Source organism: Lissotriton vulgaris, chromosome 3_1 (genome assembly GCF_964263255.1).
Source record: "Lissotriton vulgaris chromosome 3_1, aLisVul1.2, whole genome shotgun sequence".
NCBI lineage: Eukaryota > Metazoa > Chordata > Amphibia > Caudata > Salamandridae > Lissotriton > Lissotriton vulgaris.
The window spans coordinates 150,526,315-150,546,664 of NC_141689.1; the positions used below are offsets into that span (position 1 = coordinate 150,526,315).

At 46.1% G+C, this 20,350-nt stretch overlaps 1 protein-coding gene across 1 annotated transcript in view; it reads right to left on the reverse strand.

The window, feature by feature from the left end:
* LOC147726127 (complement factor H-like) overlaps positions 1–20,350 on the reverse strand; it is a 124,449-nt gene that overhangs the window by 21,858 nt on the left and 82,241 nt on the right. Inside the window, exons 6-8 of the mRNA XM_086962885.1 lie at positions 10,433–10,471; positions 5,515–5,553; positions 590–628 (exon numbers count right to left, since the gene is read on the reverse strand). Coding sequence (XP_086819011.1) covers positions 590–628; positions 5,515–5,553; positions 10,433–10,471 — 117 coding nt within the window. The remainder of the gene's footprint in view (positions 1–589; positions 629–5,514; positions 5,554–10,432; positions 10,472–20,350) is intronic.

Consider the following 20,350-nt stretch of genomic DNA (forward strand, 5'->3'; position numbering starts at 1 on the left):
TACCCTTTTGGGAGCCATCTTGTCTCAGGCATTGTTAGCGGCCTCTCCTCCATGCATAAACTGGACACCAGGGCGGCGGTTGACCTCCCCACCTCTCTTCTCAGCCCTGGGGACATAAATCATGTTATGGCTGTGGGAGTTGCCAGTGGGCACGAGGGATGCCAGTCCTGCTTGTCTGCCTTGGGCCTTCATTCTCCTGCAGTCACCCGCGTGTATCCGGCTCATGGTCCTAGGAGCTGGTGATGTTTTTTCCCCAAATGTATGCCCCCAGTACCATTACCTTTGTAATGTTCATGATGCAAGTGCCCCCAATACCATTACCATTGAAATGTTCATGTTCCCTTACTGTGGCCATCTACCTTGTACCTATTTCGCTACAAACAATTCATGGAAGAGCACAGAGCGTTTGACCGCCTCCCTTACTGTGAGATTACGAGTAGCTTGAGACTGAGCAGCCATTTTTGGGGGGCGGCCTATAAAGGCCACACCCAACCCCAAGCACAGGCATCTCCTCTGAAGTGGCGACATGTTGGCTCTCTCCTAAAGCTCCTAGCCCCCTCCTTGAACCATAGAGATAGTCAGAACTTACCTGTGTTTGGACCCTCCGTAATTCTGGATCCTCGACCACCTAGAAAAGAAAGGACAAGGAATTAAAACTGCATCGGACAAGATAAAGAACAGCGCATGCATGAAAAATGAAAAGCCAATATTTCATAAGTGCAGACTGATATCAGCGCTGATTATTTCTGGGAAGACTTGGTTTTGAGACTTTGTGAGTAATTTCAAGACTTTGTTGAGTATTTCTAGAACTTGGCAAACTTACTCAGGACTTGTTTAGAAAACACATCGTTGGTGAACTATTGATAAAGCGCAGACTTTGGGACTGTGCAGAGAACAGTTATTCAGAGACAATAAACTCGTTCAAGAGAAGATTGTATGTTTTTCCAGACATTTGACTGTGAGCCACTAAGCAAGTGATATTGAGTTATTGTTATTTGAGAGAACGGTGAGAGGTTAAACAGATGTTGACTCAATAGCAGTGTACTGCTTTATAATCTATCGAAGGGATCACTGGTGTTACTAAATAACTACCTCTCTTGCTTTTGTTGTTGTTCGACTCTACAATTCCATTTAATGCCATTTTCCCATCATCGTGGAAAGAACAATGACACGTTACCCCCTCAGGGGTCTTCCTCGTCCCAGTCCTAACAGAGTGAGGCAGTCCTGCCTGCAACCAGCCAATCAAAACGCTTTAAAATGAATTGCCAAAGGTCACATTAACATGAACTAAAAATTTACATGCGGTAAATTGTACCAATTTATTGTTTGCTGTTGGTTCATGTTTAAGATACATTATTGGCAAATACAAGGAGCAAATACAGAGGGCACAGTTGAAAAAGTAATTGAAGTATCAACTGTAGCAAATGCGTGATCAGTATAGGTTGCAGAATTAAAAGCACTTGCAAGAGCTTGTCGTAGGGAGAGAGATGTAGATGTTACAATTTATACAGATTCCTGTTATGTATTTAGGTGTTCATAATTATGGACAGCTTTGAATGCAGAGAGATTTAAGGATTTCCACCAAACCCCGAATAAGTAGTAAAAGGCCTTGTGTGCTGAGTTTTCTGACATCCCAGGAAAATACTGCTCAGATAGGTGTAGTAAAATGTGCAGCATGGTCAGACGAAGTTTCAAAGAGCGATAATTTTGCAGACACCGTGGTTAGATTTTTTGCACTTAATGTGTTTGCCAGTGGCAGCAGCTAATTTTGCCAAGGGTACACACAGACATATACACTACACACACCGGTGCATCCACACACACACCCATTCACAACACTCCCTCACAAATACACACACATTCAACCATACATGCACAAACGCATCAATCACAAACAATTGCACAAAACATACCTTCACTGTAGAGAAGGAAGCCTCAGAGATCCTAAGAGGGTTGACATAAGGTCAGCTAATGAGGGAAGGTAACAGTCCCTCACTCGTCACAGAGTGGAATGGGGTCAGTGAGACTGCTGACCACACCCCAACCTGTGATGAGGTGTCACTGATTGGCACTAGGTCGATGTAATTTTGTATGGAATGCAATTTTCTTTTGCATCCACTTATCGAATTTGCATATCCCTTTTTATTTTCTCCTTTATACTTTACTTACCTGACATTTATATCCAACTGTTTTGTGCCTAAATTATTGCTTTTCTGTATTATGTATTGATACCTCATTTCCTTCAATAAACATACTATTGGACTGAAAAAAAAAGAAAAAATAAAGGATAGCAACGGGCCAAAAGTTCAGTAGACAAAGAAAGAGTCCAGGCTATTCACTCAAAGATCAAATGTCACTGGATTGACCATCGATAGGCAGTCTAGATCAGCAACCTGTCCTCCCCCTAAATATCATACCACTTGGGTCATCTCTGCACATCTCTCGCAAGCCCATGTTTCCTCAATTTCTTCCCCTTTTTCTTTTAGGGGTACCATGCCACCTACTTCCTTCTGTGTATGCTCAGTTCATATCAGCCTCTTCTGCGTAAAGTCTCACCGCTCCACTAACTAATCCAGGGCAGACTCTGGTCTCTTCAAAAATTCCTTTAGTGTGGTGAGATGCCTCCTCACAGACCTTCATTCTGCCTCTCACCTACTCAGGCCAACTCACACTCCACAGACCTGACTCCCAGCCTCACCTCACTTACCTTAAAGACCGCCGCGGACCCACACAAGTGGCATGTATTTGGTGAGTATTTGCTAAACTTTCCCCCCACACACAGCAGCATGTGATGGTGAAGTGTGGGCACAACCCAAGCACTGTCTTACCCTGTTCTTTTCCGCAGATTTCCTCTTTCCCAGCTCTTGTAACGCAGGTCTGTACTCCTCCCATTACCTTCCCACCTTCCACCTCACACTTGCACTACATCTACCAGCAGCCCTTGCGCTGGGCGTCTGCTGCAGCCCTTCTCTCTGGACATTGTGCATGGACACTGTTGTTTCCCATAATGTATGCCTCTAAGTTAGAAAATATCTGTCTATAATATTTCATAGCCCTTCTTGAAAAAAATTTAAAAAGATCAAATTTTCCAAATTTCGTGGCCAGTTTTGTAAAAATCGCGGCATTTTTACAAAACTGCTGATTTTGCGATTTTTTAAAATCATAGAAAACTTTGCCCTTAACGCTGGCTGCATGCAATATGTTGCAATGGGCTTGTAACAAAATAGTCTTGCAGGAAGGGCTGTGGCAGCACCCAAGTGGGGTTCTAGGTCAAAGGGCCTAGTGTACAGCTTGATAATGAATTATGCAAACAGCTTCTATTTTGGCACATAGAACACATGCACATGGTCATGAATTCCCACCACCCGCAGATTGTTGCAGGAAGCACATCCCCTTGCATTCTCCACCCTGTCCTCAAGAAGGCTGGTTGAATTTGTCGGTTGAGCCGCTATGGAATTTGAGGGGTCTAGAGTGTCTTCCATCTCTGGATTCCATGTTTCGGCATTGGTGACCTAGTTCTTCATGCTGCCGAGGTCCTGATGCAGTAGGGAGAAGATAATGGAAGTCTTCCCAATGAGCTCACCATTGATGAACATGTTGCCTCAATGGCATTCAGGATGATGTCAGTCAGAGGGCAGCAGATTTCTGCACCCAGCATATGGCAGCTGGGTCAGGCTTGCGTGGTCAGCTCATAGGGTGCCTTGCCAAACTGCTCCACCTTCATCTGAATTTGTGGTTTGGTGCATTTATCCTCTGCCATGTCCACGTCCAGTGGTCCTGAAATGGGCTAAGTTGTACAGGAAAAACAACTCTCAATGTACTGCCAACTTACCATCTTCACGCAGAGACTCACTTCAGTTTGCACACAAAGGGCCAAAATTGTCCTACTGTTGCATTGCCCTTGCACCACACAAGGGGAGCAAATGTGATGCAACACTAAAATCAGATATATCAAGCCATGCAGGGCTTAATAAATCTGGAATAAAGCAAGGCAGCGACAATCGCTGCCTAGCATTACTCTTCCCCAATGAGAAGTTCCATGAATGGAGCGTGAGTGTTCCAACGCATGGATTTTGCCACATTCACAGATTTACCATTAGCGTCAGACCTAGGAGTGTGTCAAAATGCTTCACCTCCTATTAGGGGAGGCGTAACAAGAAGAAATATCCTTATTTCTCATCCTTTATCTAAGTGTGCTGCATTCTGTTGCACACATAGAAAGAGGAAGATGCCTTTGATTATTGTTTTTGTGCAGGTTGGTGTCCCTTCCTGCACAACAACAATTCTTCCTTCAATGCAGGCAGCCTTGCACCATGACACAAGGGTGTCAGTGTTGGCGCTAAGCTGCTGTAAAGTGCACAAGAAAGACGAAAGGGCAGGAATACACTGTATAATGTTTAGTACGGCGCGGTTCTGCCCTTGGCCTTTCAGGCAGTACAGCAAGGTGGCTTGGTATAGTTCATTCTATGAAAGTTTGATAAATAGGGTCCCAAGTGCAGGCCACTCTCTCCTCTATAACTCCTTTAACAGGTACAGTCCAGGCCCGTCCGAATGTCTGTGCCCACTCAGCTCAGCATGCTCCTCTGCATCCCAGTCCGCACACCAATAGCAGCTCATCTCCAACATGCGCAATGACCAGCTGCAACCCCAGTGGACAAGGGGAAACACCAGCTTCAAGGGACCTTTCAGCCACCTTGGGCTCAAGGCTGATAAACTCAGGTTGTGAGCAGGATGATGGTGGGGCATATTGCAGGGCAGAGAGTTGGACTGCCACCAGGACAAGACTGTCCAGCCATCACAGGCATAAATCAGGACCCCAATATCCACGGGTGTAATGTTTTATTGACATGGCAATTTCATTTCAGCTCCCCCTCAGGGATTCTGTTGTGAGAAAGGGAACCCTCCACCTTCCCCTTGGTGAAAGTCACCCTTTTGGGATCCATCTTGTCTCAGGCATTGTGAGCGGCCTCTCCTCCATGCATAAACTGGACACCAGGGTGGCGGTTGACCGCACCACCTCTCTTCTCAGCCCTGGGGACATGAATCATGTTACGGCTGTGGGTGTTGCCAGTGGGCACGAGAGATGCCAGTCCTGCTTGTCTGCCTTGGGCCTTCATTCTCCTGCAGTCACCCGCGTGTATCCGGCTCATGGTCCTAGGAGCTGGTGATGTTTTTTCCCCAAATGTATGCCCCCAGTACCATTACCTTTGTAATGTTCATGATGCTTGTGCCCCCAATACCATTACCATTGAAATGTTTATGTTCCCTTACTGTGGCCATCTAACTTGTACCTATTTCGCTACAAACAATTCATGGAAGAGCCCAGAGCGTTTGACCACCTCCCTTACTGTGAGATTACGAGTAGCTTGAGACTGAGCAGCCATTTTTGGGGGGCGGTCTATAGAAGCCACACCCGACCCCAAGCGCATGCATCTCCTCTGAAGTGGCGACATGTTGGCTCTCTCCTAAAGCTCCCAGCCCCCTCCTTGAACCACAGAGATAGTCAGAACTTACCTGTATTTGGACCCTCCGTAATTCTGGATCCTCGACCACCTAGAAAAGAAAGGACAAGGAAATAAAACTGCATCGGACAAGATAAAGAACAGCGCATGCATGAAAAATGAAAAGCCAATATTTCATAAGTGCAGACTGATATCAGCGCTGATTATTTCTGGGAAGACTTGATTTTGAAACTTTGTGAGTAATTTCAAGACTTTGTTGAGTATTTCTAAAACTTGGCAAACTTACTCAGGCCTTGTTTAGAAAACACATCGTTGGTGAACTATTGATAAAGCGCAGACTTTGGGACTGTGCAGAGAACAGTTATTCAGAGACAATAAACTCGTTCAAGAGAAGATTGTATGTTTTTCCAGACATTTGACTGTGAGACACTAATCAAGGGATATTGAGTTATTGTTATTTGAGAGAACGGTAAGAGGTAAAAAAGATGTTGGCTCAAGAGCAGTGTACTGCTTTATAATCTATTGAAAGGATCACTGGTGTTACTCAATAACTGCCTCGCTTGCTTTTGTTGTTGTTAGGCTCTACAATTCCAATTAATGCCATTTTCCCAGCATTGTGGAAAGAACAAGGACATATTCCTCGTCCCAGTTCTAACAGAGTGAGTCAGTCCTGCCTCCAACCAGCCAATCAAAACGCTTTAAAATGAATTGCCAAAGGTCACATTAACATGAACTATAAATTTACCTTCGGAAAATTGTAACAATATATTGTTTGCTGTTGGTTCATGTTTAAGAGACATTATTGGCAAATACAAGAAGCAAATACAGAGGGCACAGTTGAAAAAGTAATTGAAGTATCAACTGTAGCAAATGCGTGATCAGTATAGGTTGCAGAATTAAAAGCACTTGCAAGAGCTTGTCGTAGGGAGAGAGATGTAGATGTTACAATTTATACAGATTCCTGTTATGTATTTAGATGTTCATAATTATGGACAGCTTTGAATGCAGAGAGATTTAAGGATTCCCACCAAACCCCGAATAAGTAGTAAAAGGCCTTGTGTGCTGAGTGTTCTGACATCCCTGGAAAAAACAGCTCAGATAGGTGTAGTAAAATGTGCAGCATTGTCAGACTAAGTTTCAAAAAGCGATAATTTTGCAGACACCGTGGTTAGATTTTTTGCACTTAATGTGTTTGCCAGTGGCAGCCGCTAACTTTGCCAAGGAGGCGGGGGGTACACACACACATATACACTACACACACCGGTGCATCCACACACACACCTATTCACAACACTCACTCACAAATACACACACATTCAACCATACATGCACAAACGCATCAATCACAAACAATTGCACACAACATACCTTCAGTGTAGAGAAGGAAGCCTCAGAGATTCCAGGAGGGTTGACCTTAGGTCAGCTAATGAGGGAAGGTAACAGTCCCTCACTCGTCACAGAGTGGAATGGGGTCAGTAAATCTGCGGACCACACCCCAACCTGTGATGAGGTGTCACTGATTGGCACTAGGTCGATGTAATTTTGTATGGAATGTAATTTTCTTTTGCATCCACTTATCCAATTTTCATATCCTTTTTCATTTTCTCCTTTATACTTTACTAACCTGACATTTATATCCAACTGTTTTGTGCCTAAATTATTGCTTTTCGGTATTATGTATTGATACCTCATTTCCTTCAATAAACATATTTTTGGACTGAAAAGAAAAGAAAAAAATAAAGGATGGCAACGGGCCAAAAGTTCAGTAGACAAAGAAAGATTCCAGGCTATTCACTCAAAGATCATATGTCAATGGATTGACCATCGATAGGCAGTCTAGATCAGCAACCTGTCCTCCCCCTAAATATCCTACCACTTGGGTCATCTCTGCACATCTCTCGCAAGCCCATGTTTCCTCAATTTCTTCCCCTTTTTCTTTTAGGGGTACCATGCCACCTACTTCCTTCTGTGTATGCTCATTGCATATCAGCCTCTTCTGCGTAAAGTTTTATCGCTCCACTAACTAATCCAGGGCAGACTCTGGTCTCTTCAAAAATTCCTTTAGTGTGGTGAGATGCCTCCTCACAGACCTTCATTGTGCCTCTAGCCTACTCAGGCCAACTCACACTCCACAGACCTGACTCCCAGCCTCACCTCACTTACCTTAAAGACCGCCGTGAACAGACACAAGTGGCATGTATTTGGTGAGTATTTGCTAAACTTTCCCCCCCTACACAGCAGCATGTGATGGGGAAGTGTGGGCACAACCCAAGCGCTGTCTTACCCTGTTCTTTTCCGCAGAGTTCCTCTTTCCCAGCTCTTGTAACTCAGGTCTGTACTCCGCCCATTACCTTCCCACCTTCCACCTCACACTTGCACTACATCTCCCAGCAGCCCTTGCGCTGGGCGTCTGCTGCAGCCCTTCTCTCTGGACATTGTGCATGGACACTGTTGTTTCCCATAATGTATGCCTCTAAGTTAGAAAATATCTATCTATAATATTTCATAGCCCTTCTTGAAAAAAATTTAAAAAGATCACATTTTCCAAATTTCGTGGGCAGTTTTGTAAAGATCGCGGCATTTTTACAAAACTGCTGATTTTGCGATTTTTTGGAATCTTAGAAATCTTTGCCCTTAACGCTGGCTGCATGCAATATGTTGCAATGGGCTTGTAACAAAATAGTCTTGCAGGAAGGGCTGTGGCAGCACCCAAGTGTGGTTCTGGGTCAAAGGGCCTAGTGTACAGCTTGATAAAGAATTATGCAAACAGCTTCTATTTTGGCACATAGAACCCATGCGCATGGTCATGAATTCCCATCGCCCGCAGATTGTTGCAGGAAGCACATCCCCTTGCATTCTCAACCCTGTCCTCAAGAAGGCTGGTTGAATTTGTCTGTTGAGCCGCTATGGAATTGAGGGGTCTAGAGTGTCTTCCATCTCTGGATTCCATGTTTCCGCATTGGTGACCTAGTTCTTCATGCTGCAGAGGTCCTGATGCAGTAGGGAGAAGATAATGGAAGTCTTCCCAATGAGCTCACCATTGATGAACATGTTGCCTCAATGGCATTCAGGATGATGTCAGTCAAAGGGCAGCAGATTTCTGCACCCAGCATATGGCATCTGGGTCAGGCTTGCGTGGTCAGCTTATAGAGTGCCTTGCCAAACTGCTCCACCTTGATCTGAATTTGTGGTTTGGTGCATTTTTTCTTCTGCCATGCCAACGTCCAGTGGTCCAGAAATGGGCTAAGTTGTGCCGGAAAAACAACTCTCAATTTACTGCCAACTTACCATCTTCACGCAGAGACTCACTTCAGTTTGCACACAAAGGGCCAGAATTGTCCTACTGTTGCATTGCCCTTGCACCACACAAGGGGAGCAAATGTGATGCAACACTAAAATCAGATATATCAAGCCATGCAATGCCACCTTGCATGATCCTGCATGGCTTAATAAATCTGGAATAAAGCAAGGCAGCGACAATCGCTACCTAGCATTACTCTGCCCCAATGAGAAGTTCCATTAATGGAGCGTGAGTGTTCCAACGCATGGATTTTGCCACATTCACAGATTTACCATTAGCGTCAGGCCTGGAAATGTGTAAAAAGGCTTCACCTCCCATTAAGGGATGCGTAACAAGAAGAAGTATCCTTATTTCTCATCCTTTATCTAAGTTTGCTGCATTCTGTTGCACACATAGAAAGAGGAAGATGCCTTTGATTATTGTTTTTGTGCAGGTTGGTGTCCCTTCCTGCACAAAAACAATTCTTCCTTCAATGCAGGCAGCCTTGCACCATGACACAAGGGTGCCTGCGTTGGCGCTAGGCAGCCAAAAAGTGCACAAGCAAAAGGAAAGGGCAGGAATACACTGTATAATGTTCAGTACGGCGCGGTTCTGCCCTTGGCCTTTCATGCAGTACAGCAAGGTGGCTTGGTATAGTTCATTCTATGAAAGTTTGATAAGTATGGTCCCAAGTGCAGGCCACTCTCTCCTCTATGACTCCTCTTACAGGTACAGACCAGGCCCGTCCGAATGTCTGTGCCCACTCAACTCAGCATGCTCCTCTGCATCCCAGTTCGCACACCAATAGCAGCTCATCTCCAACATGCGCAATGACCAGCTGCAACCCCAGTGGACAAGGGGAAACACCAGTTTCAAGGGACCTTTCAGGCAACATGGGCTCAAGGCTGATGAATTCAGGTTGTGAGCAGGATGATGGTGGGGCATATTGCAGGGCAGAGACTGTCTAGCCATCACAGGCAGAAATCAGGACCCCAATATCCACGGGTATAATGTTTTATTGACATGGCAATTTCATTTCAGCTCCCCCTCAGGGATTCTGTTGTGAGGAAGGGAACCCTCCACCTTCCCCTTGGGGAAAGTCACCCTTTTGGGAGCGATCTTGTCTCAGGCATTGTGAGCGGCCTCTCCTCCATGCATAAACTGGACACCAGGGCGGCGGCTGACCTCACCACCTCTCTTCTCAGCCCTGGGGTCATGAATCATGTTATGGCTGTGGGAGTTGCCAGTGGGCACGAGGGATGCCAGACCTGCTTGTCTGCCTTGGGCCTTCATTCTCCTGCAGTCACCCACGTGCATCCGGCTCATGGTCCTAGGAGCTGGTGATGTTTTTTACCCAAATGTATGCCCCCAGTACCATTACCTTTGTAATGTTCATGATGCTTGTGCCCCCAATACCATTACCATTGAAATGTTCATGTTCCCTTACTGTGGCCATCTAAGTTGTACCTATTCCACTACAAACAATTCATGGAAGAGCACAGAGCGTTTTACCACCTCCCTTACTGTGAGATTACGAGTAACTTGAGACTGAGCAGCCATTTTTGGGGGACGGTCTATAAAGGCCACACCCGACTCCAAGCACAGGCATCTTCTCTGAAGTGGCGACATGTTGGCTCTCTCCTAAAGCTCCCAGCACCCTCCTTGAACCACAGAGATAGTCAGAACTTACCTGTCTTTCGACCCTCCATAATTCTGGATCCTGGACCACCTAAAAAAGAAAGGACAAGGAATTAAAACTGAATCGGAAAAGGTAACTAACAGTGCATGCATGAAAAATGAAAAGCCAATATTTCATAAGTGCAGACTGATATCATCTGTGATTATTTCTGGGAAGACTTGGGGACGAAAGAATCATTTGGTCCCACTATTAAAAGCATGGGGCCTCAGGCAATGTAGACCAGCCTTGATGAAACTATATATGCTACAGGATGAAGTGACTGTGGCAGTAGTAGCCAAATTTCTAAAATATCTTATAAAGTGTAGAGCGTCGATGGACTGAACCCTTTTTATAAAAGTAACTTTTATCTGTATTGCTTTTTTGATTATACCTCCTAATAGGTTTGTTTTATCAAATGCATAAATCTTTTAATATATTGTATAACGTATGTGTTGTAATGTCTTTTTTAAAATTGTATTTGAATGTGCTTTTATGGTTTTTTACTTTCAAAAATCGAATAAAGCTATCTTTGAATTGAATTGAATTAACTTGATTTTGAGACTTTGTGAGTAATTTCAAGACTTTGTTGAGTATTTCTAAAACTTGGCAAACTTACTCAAGACTTGTTTAGAAAACACATTGTTGGTGAACTATTGATAAAGCGCAGCCTTTGGGACTGTGCAGAGAACAGTCATTCAGAAACAATAAACTTGTTCAAGAAAAGAGTGTATGTTTTTCCAGACATTTGACCGTGAGCCACTAATCAAGGGATATTGAGTTATTGTTATTTAAGAGAACTGTAAGAGGTAAAAAAGATATTGGCTCAATAGCAGTGTACTGCTTTATAATCTATCGAAGGGCTCACTGGTGTTATGCAATAACTACTTCTCTTGCTTTTGTCGTTGTTAGGTTCTACAATTCCATTTAACGCCATTTTCCCATTATCGTGGAAAGAACAATGACATATTACCCCCTCATGGGTCCTCCTCGTCCCAGTCCTAACAGAGTGAAGCAGTCCTGCATCCACCAGCTAATCAAAACGCTTTAAAATGAAATGCCAAAGGTCACATAAACACCTCCCACCCACTGCCATGCCTGTTTTTTCTTGCTGTCTGACAGCAGTCCGAACGCTGGTGCTCCCTGTCTCCTGTTGCCGGTTTCGGTTTAGGCGGGATGTGTTTACGGTGCAGTGAGTTTTTCTTTGCCTTTTGGTCTACTGCACTCTTGTTGATGTTTGCTGATGCATTCTCTGTGTGTGGCCGCACCGGAGCTCCTGCTTCGGGGCCAGGACGATGGTTGTTCTGTGCTTTTGAAGTTTTCTGGTTTCGCCACGTTTTCTCTAGGCGTCCGGCTTCTTGAAGTTCTGTGGTGAACTCGGCGGCCTTCAGAGGGTGTTGTTTGTCGGGATGGCGGAGGGGTGCCAGCTTGTCGGTGCAGCAGGAGATCCATCGGTGGAATTCCCTGGCTGCGGCGTTCGTGTTGGTCGTGGCGCTGAGGGGGTTTTGATGGAGGGTGATGTTGAGGTGTTCCGCTGTGACCTTGCTCCAGTTCGTTTGTGGCGGGCTTGGGTGCGGTGGTGTAGTTGAAGGTGAAGCGCACATTGAGGAGGATGCAAGTCAGGGTTTTGGTGGTCCGAGCATCAGGCGGGCGTTCGGCGGTAGTGGGAGCTTTGTCGATGGCGAAGGATCTGCAGCAGGGTCTGCATGAGAACTGCCCCTGGGTAGTGTTGGGCGAGGATCATGGTCCAGTCAGCGTGTCTTCTGGGGTTGAGTGCATGGAGGGATGATGAGTCGTAGCGGTGGGGCCTGGGAGGGCCAGGGTTCCTGGTGCTGGACATGGTCGGGTCACGGACAAGCACAGATGGGCTTGCTATAGGCACGCCCTTGGTGTGCAAGCGGCACGCCCGCTGCGTAACCGCGACCGGGGCATGACATGTATGTGGGAGGCAGGAGCGGGGGGCAGAGGAATTCAGCAGGAACGGGGGAGAGAAACTGAAGGCAGACAATACAAAGGGGAAGATGCAAGCAGCAGTCAGCAGGGGCGTGCAATGAAAGTCAAAAAGAGATAACGATAAGGAAATCGGACTTGATACAGGGCAACAGGAGGAAGGGAGGCAGTAAAGAAATAGTATAAAAAATACGGCACAAATACAGGGACAAAAGCGTACCGGGCACCAGCACAGTCTCGAACCCTGCTAGGTGGGCTTCAGCGGCAGAGCAAGGCACAGCAGAGCTGCTGGGGAAGAGCAGATCTCAGAGCGAGGGTCTGGGGTCCTGCTGCTTGGACAAGGATTGTGGAGGCACCGGAGAGGACGCCCCATCACTCTCGGCCAGAGCAGAAAAAAAAACACACCGGAAACCCAAAACACACACCAGGAAGTGCCCAGCAACTCCCATGAAATGCTGCTCCAATCAACCAAGTCCTGCGAAACACCAGACTTGGAAACCATAAAGGGCAAAAACGGCAACAGGAGACACGGAGCACCAGCCGTCAGACAGCAAGAAAAAACAGGCATGGCTGTGGGTGCGAGGGGTTTATGTGACCTTTGGCATTTCATTTTAAAGTGCTTTGATTGGCTGGTTGAAGGCAGGACTGCCTCACTCTGTCAGGACTGGTACGAGGAGGATCCTAATCAGGGTAATGAAGATTACCGGTAAGTAACAAGACATTATTTAATTCTCCTCCCTGGGGCATAAAGAAAAGCTGGAATAGCTGTAGATTATTTGCCTTTCTTTTTTAGGTTTTGCTTGCACAGCACCTGTGATATGCTTGTGAAATCTCTTCTGTTTAATATATCTGAAAAGGGGGCTCTTATCAGTTCCCAACGCTAAATTACTGTGTGCAACTTTTTTTTTGCTAACTTCCCCTGGCTGCACTATTTCTACTAAAGCTGTTCGCACTGTTTAAGGCCAATTCACTGTCAAGATAAGACCTCTTCCCAAGGACAACTTCTAACAGTATGCTGGACTGCTTACTATTTATTGCTTAGCTGTGTAAAGCAGATGCTTTATCTTCAGAACCTTTATGACATTTCCTATTCATGCCTCAGTATCTTTCTTTGAACTTTCTAGGGATGATCGGATTGATAATTTATTTGGCCATTATGATCAACTTCTAAATGTGGTAATAAACATTGCACATTAAAAATAAAGTTAATATACAAGAGCTATGCTATATTTTACTACTAAACAGGCAGCCACAAGTGCATTTACCTTGCAGACGACAGGGTCATGATTTGAATGGTGCAGCAGGATTGCACCGGGCCCAAAAGTTGTCAGAACTCCTATAAACACATTATTGCTATATTTGAAAACTAAACAGGCCAACACAATTGCAGTTATCTTGCAGTCAAAAGGGGCCTGATTTGAATAGTGCAGAAGGTGCAGTGGCACCAGGACCAAAAGCTCTAGGGACCCCACTAAACACAGAATATTGCTACACTTTACAACTAAACAGGCAGTCAAGTCAAGTCAAGTCAAGTCAATAAATTTGTATAGCGCGCTACATACCCAGAGGGTCTCAAGGCGCTTGAAGAAGGGTGGGGAATTACTTGTCAAATAGCCACGTTTTAAGTTGCTTTCTGAATGCTAGGTGGTTCTGAGTGAGGCGAAGGTGAGTGGGAAGTGAGTTCCAGGTTTTAGCTGCCAGGTAGGAGAAGGATCTACCTCCCATGGTGGATTTGTTGATGCGAGGTACAGTGGCAAGGGCTTGGTTGGAGGATCGTAGCTGGCGGGAGGGTGTGTAGAAGGACAGTCGTGTGTTGAGGCATTCGGGTCCGATTTCGTATAGTGCTTTGTGTGCGTGGGTTAGGAGCCGGAAAGTGATCCTCTTATTGACGGGAAGCCAGTGGAGGTTTTTCAGGTGGCCAGAGATGTGTTCTTTACGCGGGATGTCTAAAATGAGCCTGGCTGAAGCGTTCTGGATGCGTTGAAGTTTTTTCTGGATTTTTGCGGTGGTACCGGCGTAGAGGGTGTTTCCGTAGTCAAGTCGGCTCGTGACCAGAGCGTGAGTGACTGTTTTTCTAGTTTCGGTGGGGATCCAGCGAAATGTTTTTTTGAGCATGCGAAGGATGTTGAAGCAAGATGAAGAAACGGCGTTGACTTGTCTGTTCATCGAGAGTGAGGAATCCAGGATGACGCCCAGGTTCCGTGCGTGGTCCGTCGGGATAGGTGCTTTTCCAAGGGCCTCTGGCCACCAAGAGTCATCCCAGGCGGAGGGGGAGGTGCCTAGGATGAGGACTTCTGTTATCTAGGGATCTATGACGTTACAACGCATACTTTTACAACGCATAAATTTACAACGCATTTTTTACAATGCAACATCCATTACAACGCATTCCATTACAACGCATGCCATTACAACAAATTTTTTAAAACTACCTTTACAGCGCATTCCATTACATCGCATACTACCTTTACAACGCATACCATTACAACGCACAATATTACATAGCATGTAAGGTAAGTATTGGATAGTGTAGGGGTAAAAATTACCATTCTAACTCCTGGGGGGTGCAAAAGTAGGGTAAGTGTTGGATAGTGTAGGGTTAAAAATTACTATTCTAACTCCAGGGGGTGCAACAGTAGGGTAAGTGTTGGATACTGTAGGGGTAAAAATTACTATTCTAACTGCAGGGGGTGCAACATTAGGGTAAGTGTTGGATAGTGTAAGGGTACTATGTGTTGTAATGCTATGCGTTGTAATGGTATGCGTTGTAATGACTGTGTTGTAATGACATGCGTTGTAGTGGTATGCGTTGTAGTGTCATGCGTTGTAATGGTTGCGTTGTAATGGCATGCGTTTTAATGGATGTTGCGTTGTAAAAGTTTTGTTGTAATGGTAGTGCGTTGTAAAAGTTGCATTGTAAAGGTTGTTTCCCGTTATCTAGCAGACACTAGGGCCATGATTTCAACGGTGCTGCAGGTGCAGTGGCACCGGGGCCAAAAGTTGTCAGAACTCCTTTAAACACCAAATACTGCTATATTTACCTACTAAATAAGCAGTCACAAGTGTAGTTAACTTGCAGGCCCTAGGGTCATGATTTCAATGGTGCAGCAGGTGCAGTGACAACCGAGGCCCAAAGCTCTATGAACCCCTCTAAACACCAAATATTGCAATATTTTACTACTAAACAGGCAGTCACAAGTTAATTTACCTTACAGGTCAAAGGGCATTGATTTGATTGGGGCAGCAGGTGCAGTGGCACTGGTGCCAAAAGTATTCATAACTCGTCTTAGCACATAATATTGCTATTACATCAATTAATTGTATTATTTCCCCCTTTCATTTCATTTTTCAAAATGTTGCTATCACTTACCAACCCTATACCACTAGTAACAGCCCAATATATTGCCTTTTTGTACACAAACAAGTCATAACACTTTAACAGACTTTCTGTAACTTATATTGTACAACTACTCAGCGAGCTACAACTCACAACAAAAAGCAGCGTATTATTAATCACATAGGTGAAATATAATGCATTTATCAATGCTTGTTTCTTATCCCATGGTCCCTTCCCCTGAGAACAGCTGCCAGTCGAGGTTGCAAGAAAATGATTGAGACTTGTTCTTGGGTGGAGAGTGGGTCAGCATCGCCTCATTGGAATCCCTTGGATTTCGGGTGAGTGCAAAACTTGACAAATCCTCTCCACTAATAATACCCCATGTTTCTTCTACTCTTGGGTTACTTTACAGTTACCAAGACCTTTCTCAGCTAAACATCTATGCCATTTGCGCAGCAAAAATTATATGGACCCCCACCTCTGCAGCCTATCTGACTGAGGTCTACTCCCACACGCAGATGCTATCCAGATTTATGCTGAAGTGTTGTCCCTCTTTTCATGCAAAAATACGCCCAACCTACTCTTCATCACTCAAGCCTTACTTACTTCACCTTCTCCATGCTGGAACATGGCCTGAGGCAAGGTCTCTCTGCAACTGCCCTTTATGGAGGTAGTTGAAGAGTCCAAATTATTGACCAATGCACAGCCATCCAAGGTGTCTCTAGAGGCTATATTAAAGTAGATCACTGTGGTGGGAGCCAGACTTCTCAGTATGAACATACATGACGGATATCATACATGAAATAAAGACTATAAAAGCAGACATGGGTGTGTGCCTGTTAGAAATGGGATTTCTGGTAGGCTAGGGCATGTGCCAAAGCCAGACAGAAACCACCACTCTAGTCAGGATAAGGGAGTTACACTCCTACAATAACCCCTGCTCTCCCCCTTGGTAGCTTGGCATGAGCAGTCAGACTTGTCTTAGAGGCAGTGTGTAAAGCATTTGCACATAACCAACAATAATACAGTGTAACCACTATAGAAGGACACCACACCAGTTTAGAAAATATCCAATATTTTTATATACTTAAGACAAGACCAAAAACGATACAAAATCCACAATATAACATTTAGAAATCTGCAGTTATCAAAATAACTTTGAAAAAATAGTTCCTTGAAGTCGATAGCTCTGTTCGGGGCTATCAGGGCGTCATGAACAAACAAATCCAAACAGTTCTGTCTGACCGTGGCGTCGCGGGCCAGCTACGGTGTTGGGAAGACCCACAAACAGTACCTTTTCGAAATGCGCGGCGTCGACGACCTCTTGTTGAGCTTCCGAAAGCACGGCGTCTGCAAGCATCGGTTCTGGAGGTCAGTGCAGGAGTTGTCGGGCCCTCAAAGTCACAAGCGTCGGGTGCTGCAGGGCGAAGTGCAAGGGGTGTGGCATGCTGTGCACACAGGTCGCGGTGCGAGCAGCGGCTCGGTGGCGGCGTCAGATGGCGTCGTCTGGGAGTCCAGGGTCGTGGTGTGAAGTGAATGCTGTGTTCATCATGGTGCTGGCAGGTCATGGTGCAAGCAGCGGCACCGTCGTTGCTGGAGCACTGTCGTCTGGAGTCAATGGCGCCGGCGTCGGTAGGCCAAGGCTGCGGTGCGGGATGAGGAGGTGCATCGTGTAACTTTATGTGCGGTGCACTCGAACCACGATGCAAGCAACAGAGTTGATTTTGGTGTGGAGCGTCGTCGTCAGGGAGGCCAAAGCGTCATCATAAAGCGAGGCGGTGCAGATTGTGGTGCCCACAGATTGCGCTGCGAGCAGCTGTTCGGTGGCGGCGTCAGCAGGCGGCATTGGTGAAACCAGGGTCGCGGTGCGGCATTGTGGAGGTGCCCTCTGTGGTGCCTTCAGGACATGGAGTTGGCAGCTGCGTCGTAGACGGCATCGGGTTGTATTTGCTTTGTTGCAGCACAAAACACACAGTCCCCAGTGCTGAGGGCAGAAGAGCTTGAAGTCTTTGCTGTTCCTGAGACTTCTTGAACAGGGGGCAAGCTCTACCTCAAGCCCTTGGAGAAACCCACAAAAGTAGATTGCAGAAAGTTCAGTCCAGTCCCTTCACTGCCCAAGACAGAAGCAGCCACTGCAGGCCAACACAGCAAAACACACAGAAAAGTGGTAGTTTCTCCTTACAGCTTCGCCAACACTTCTTCTTGGTAGTCTTATTGATCCAAAAGAGTTCTAAAGTTCAGGGGTCTGGGCCCCAATATTTACATCCCAAAATCCTTTGATCTCTTCTGTCATCCAAAACCCAGACAGACAATCGACATTCCAGCAGAGGCACACGGGAGGACTGAGCAAGAAAATACCTACTTTCCAAAAGTGGTATTTTCGAACTCACAGAATGTAAAAATCACCTTCTCTAAAAGATGCATCATTAGATTCTGAGTTCAGGCATACTAAACTTTATTTTCCTACCTAATTCACTGGCCAGTTATATTTATAAGATGTTATAAACAAACTCCCCATTCCGTCCTATGGGGAACAGTTAGCCTTGCAATAGCAAAAAACGAAATTGGCCGTATTTCGCTATCAGAACATGACACACACACCAGGGCATGTCCTACCTTTCACATACACTGCACCCGGCCCACAGGGGTACCTTGGGCCCACCTTAGGGGTGGCTGACTTGTAAGAAAAGGGGAGGTGTGGGACTGGCAAGTGTGTGCAATGGCCAAGTCTACATGGCAGTTACAAACTGCGTGCAGACTCTGCAATGGCGGGTCTGAATTATCTTTTCAGGGCTATTCACGTGGGTGGCACAATCAGTGCTGCAGGCCAACTAGTAGGATTTGATTCACAGGCCCTGGCACAGTCAGTGCACTTTACTAGGTACTAACAAGTAAATCAAATATCCAATCATGGAAACACCAATCCATAAAACACTTTACCACAGGAACACTTGCAGTTTATTACCGATCAGCAGTGAGAAAAGTGTACAGAAACACTACGCCAGAAAAAACAGAGTCAAAACCGGGAGTTCAGAAAGCAAACACTCATGAGAAACACGCCAAAAGAATCCAAGTCTAACACATGTCCCCTCCAGTCGAAAGTAGGGAGAACTACCCACCCTCCTGGGAGTTCTCTTCACTAAGGCAGAAGAACCTGAACAGACCATCTGCATTGACGTGTTCTGTGCCAAGACGGAGTTCCACTGTAAAGTCCATTCCCTGTAGGGAGATGGACCACCTCAGCAGTTTTGGATTCTCACCCCTCATGTGCATCAACAAGGGGGGCCTGTGGTCTGTCAGAACCTGGAAGTGAGTCCCAAACAGGCATGGTCTCAGCTTCTTCAGTGCCCAGACAACAGTGAAAGCTATGCACATGACGGCTTTCAGGACATCAAAAGCCTACTGGCAGGACTCCAGATCACCTTCTTGGGCTGCTTCCTGGAACTCAACTCTGTTAAGGGGGCAACAATGGTGCCATACCCCTTAACAAACCTCCTGTCGTAACCGGTGAGTCCTAAGAAGGCCCTCACCTCTGTCTGGGTCTTGGGGGACTCCCAAGCCAGAATGGTGTCAATCTTGGGTTGTCGATGCGCCACCTGGCCATTTCCTACCTGGTGTTCCAAGTACACCTCCGAACCCTGCCCGGTCTGGCACTTACTGGCCTTGATCGTGAGGCCTGCCCTCTGCAGTGCCTTCAACACTTAACTGAGGTGCTACAAGTGTTCTTCCCAGCTGGAACTGAACACTACAATGTCATCCAGGTAGGCGGCACTGAAATCCTCCAGTCCAGCTAACATCTGTTTGATCAACCTCTAAAAAGTGACAGTGGCATTCTTCAACCCAAAGGGCATCACCCGGAACTGGTAATGTCCTTCTGGGGTTGAAAATGCTAACCTCTCCTTGGCCCCATTGGTTAAGGCAATCTGCAAGTACCCAGACGTTAAATAAAACGTGCTGAGGAACTTGGCAGCTCTCAGCCGATCAATGAGCTCATCAGCTCTGACAATGGGGTGTGCGTCAGTCCTGGTGATGGCATTGAGCCCAGGGTAAACCACACAAGACCACAGTCTTGGAGTGGCACTGGCTGCAGCAGCCTTTGGGAGCAAGACCACTGGACTGGCCAAAGTACTGTTGGAAGGCTCGATCACCCTTAACGCCAACATCTTAGAGACCTCCTCCTTAATGCTGACCTTGACCAGGTCAGTCAACCAGTCAACTTTGTGCTTCACAGGAGGGCTGTCACCGGTGACCACATCCTAGGTACACCAGTGAGAAACCCCTGGGGTCAGGGAGAACAGTGGGGCAAACTGTCTAAACAACTGGTGACAGTAGCTCTGCTGCTCTGGAGTCAGTGTATGGGAGAGGTTCACACCTTCCACTGACCCATTGCGCTCCTTTGTAGTCAGAAGGTCAGGGAGAGCTTCACTCTCCTCCTCTACTCCATCTTCTGTCGACAAGAGCATGCTCACTTCGGACCTCTTGAAGATGGACTTGAGGTGGCTCATGTGGAGGACCCTCAAAGGGTTCCTTGGAGCCCACAAATCCACCAGGTAGGTGACATCACTTTTGCGCTCCACCACCTCAAATGGCCCAGTCCACTTGTCCTGCCAGGCACAAGGTTCCACTGTGGCCATGACCCACATATT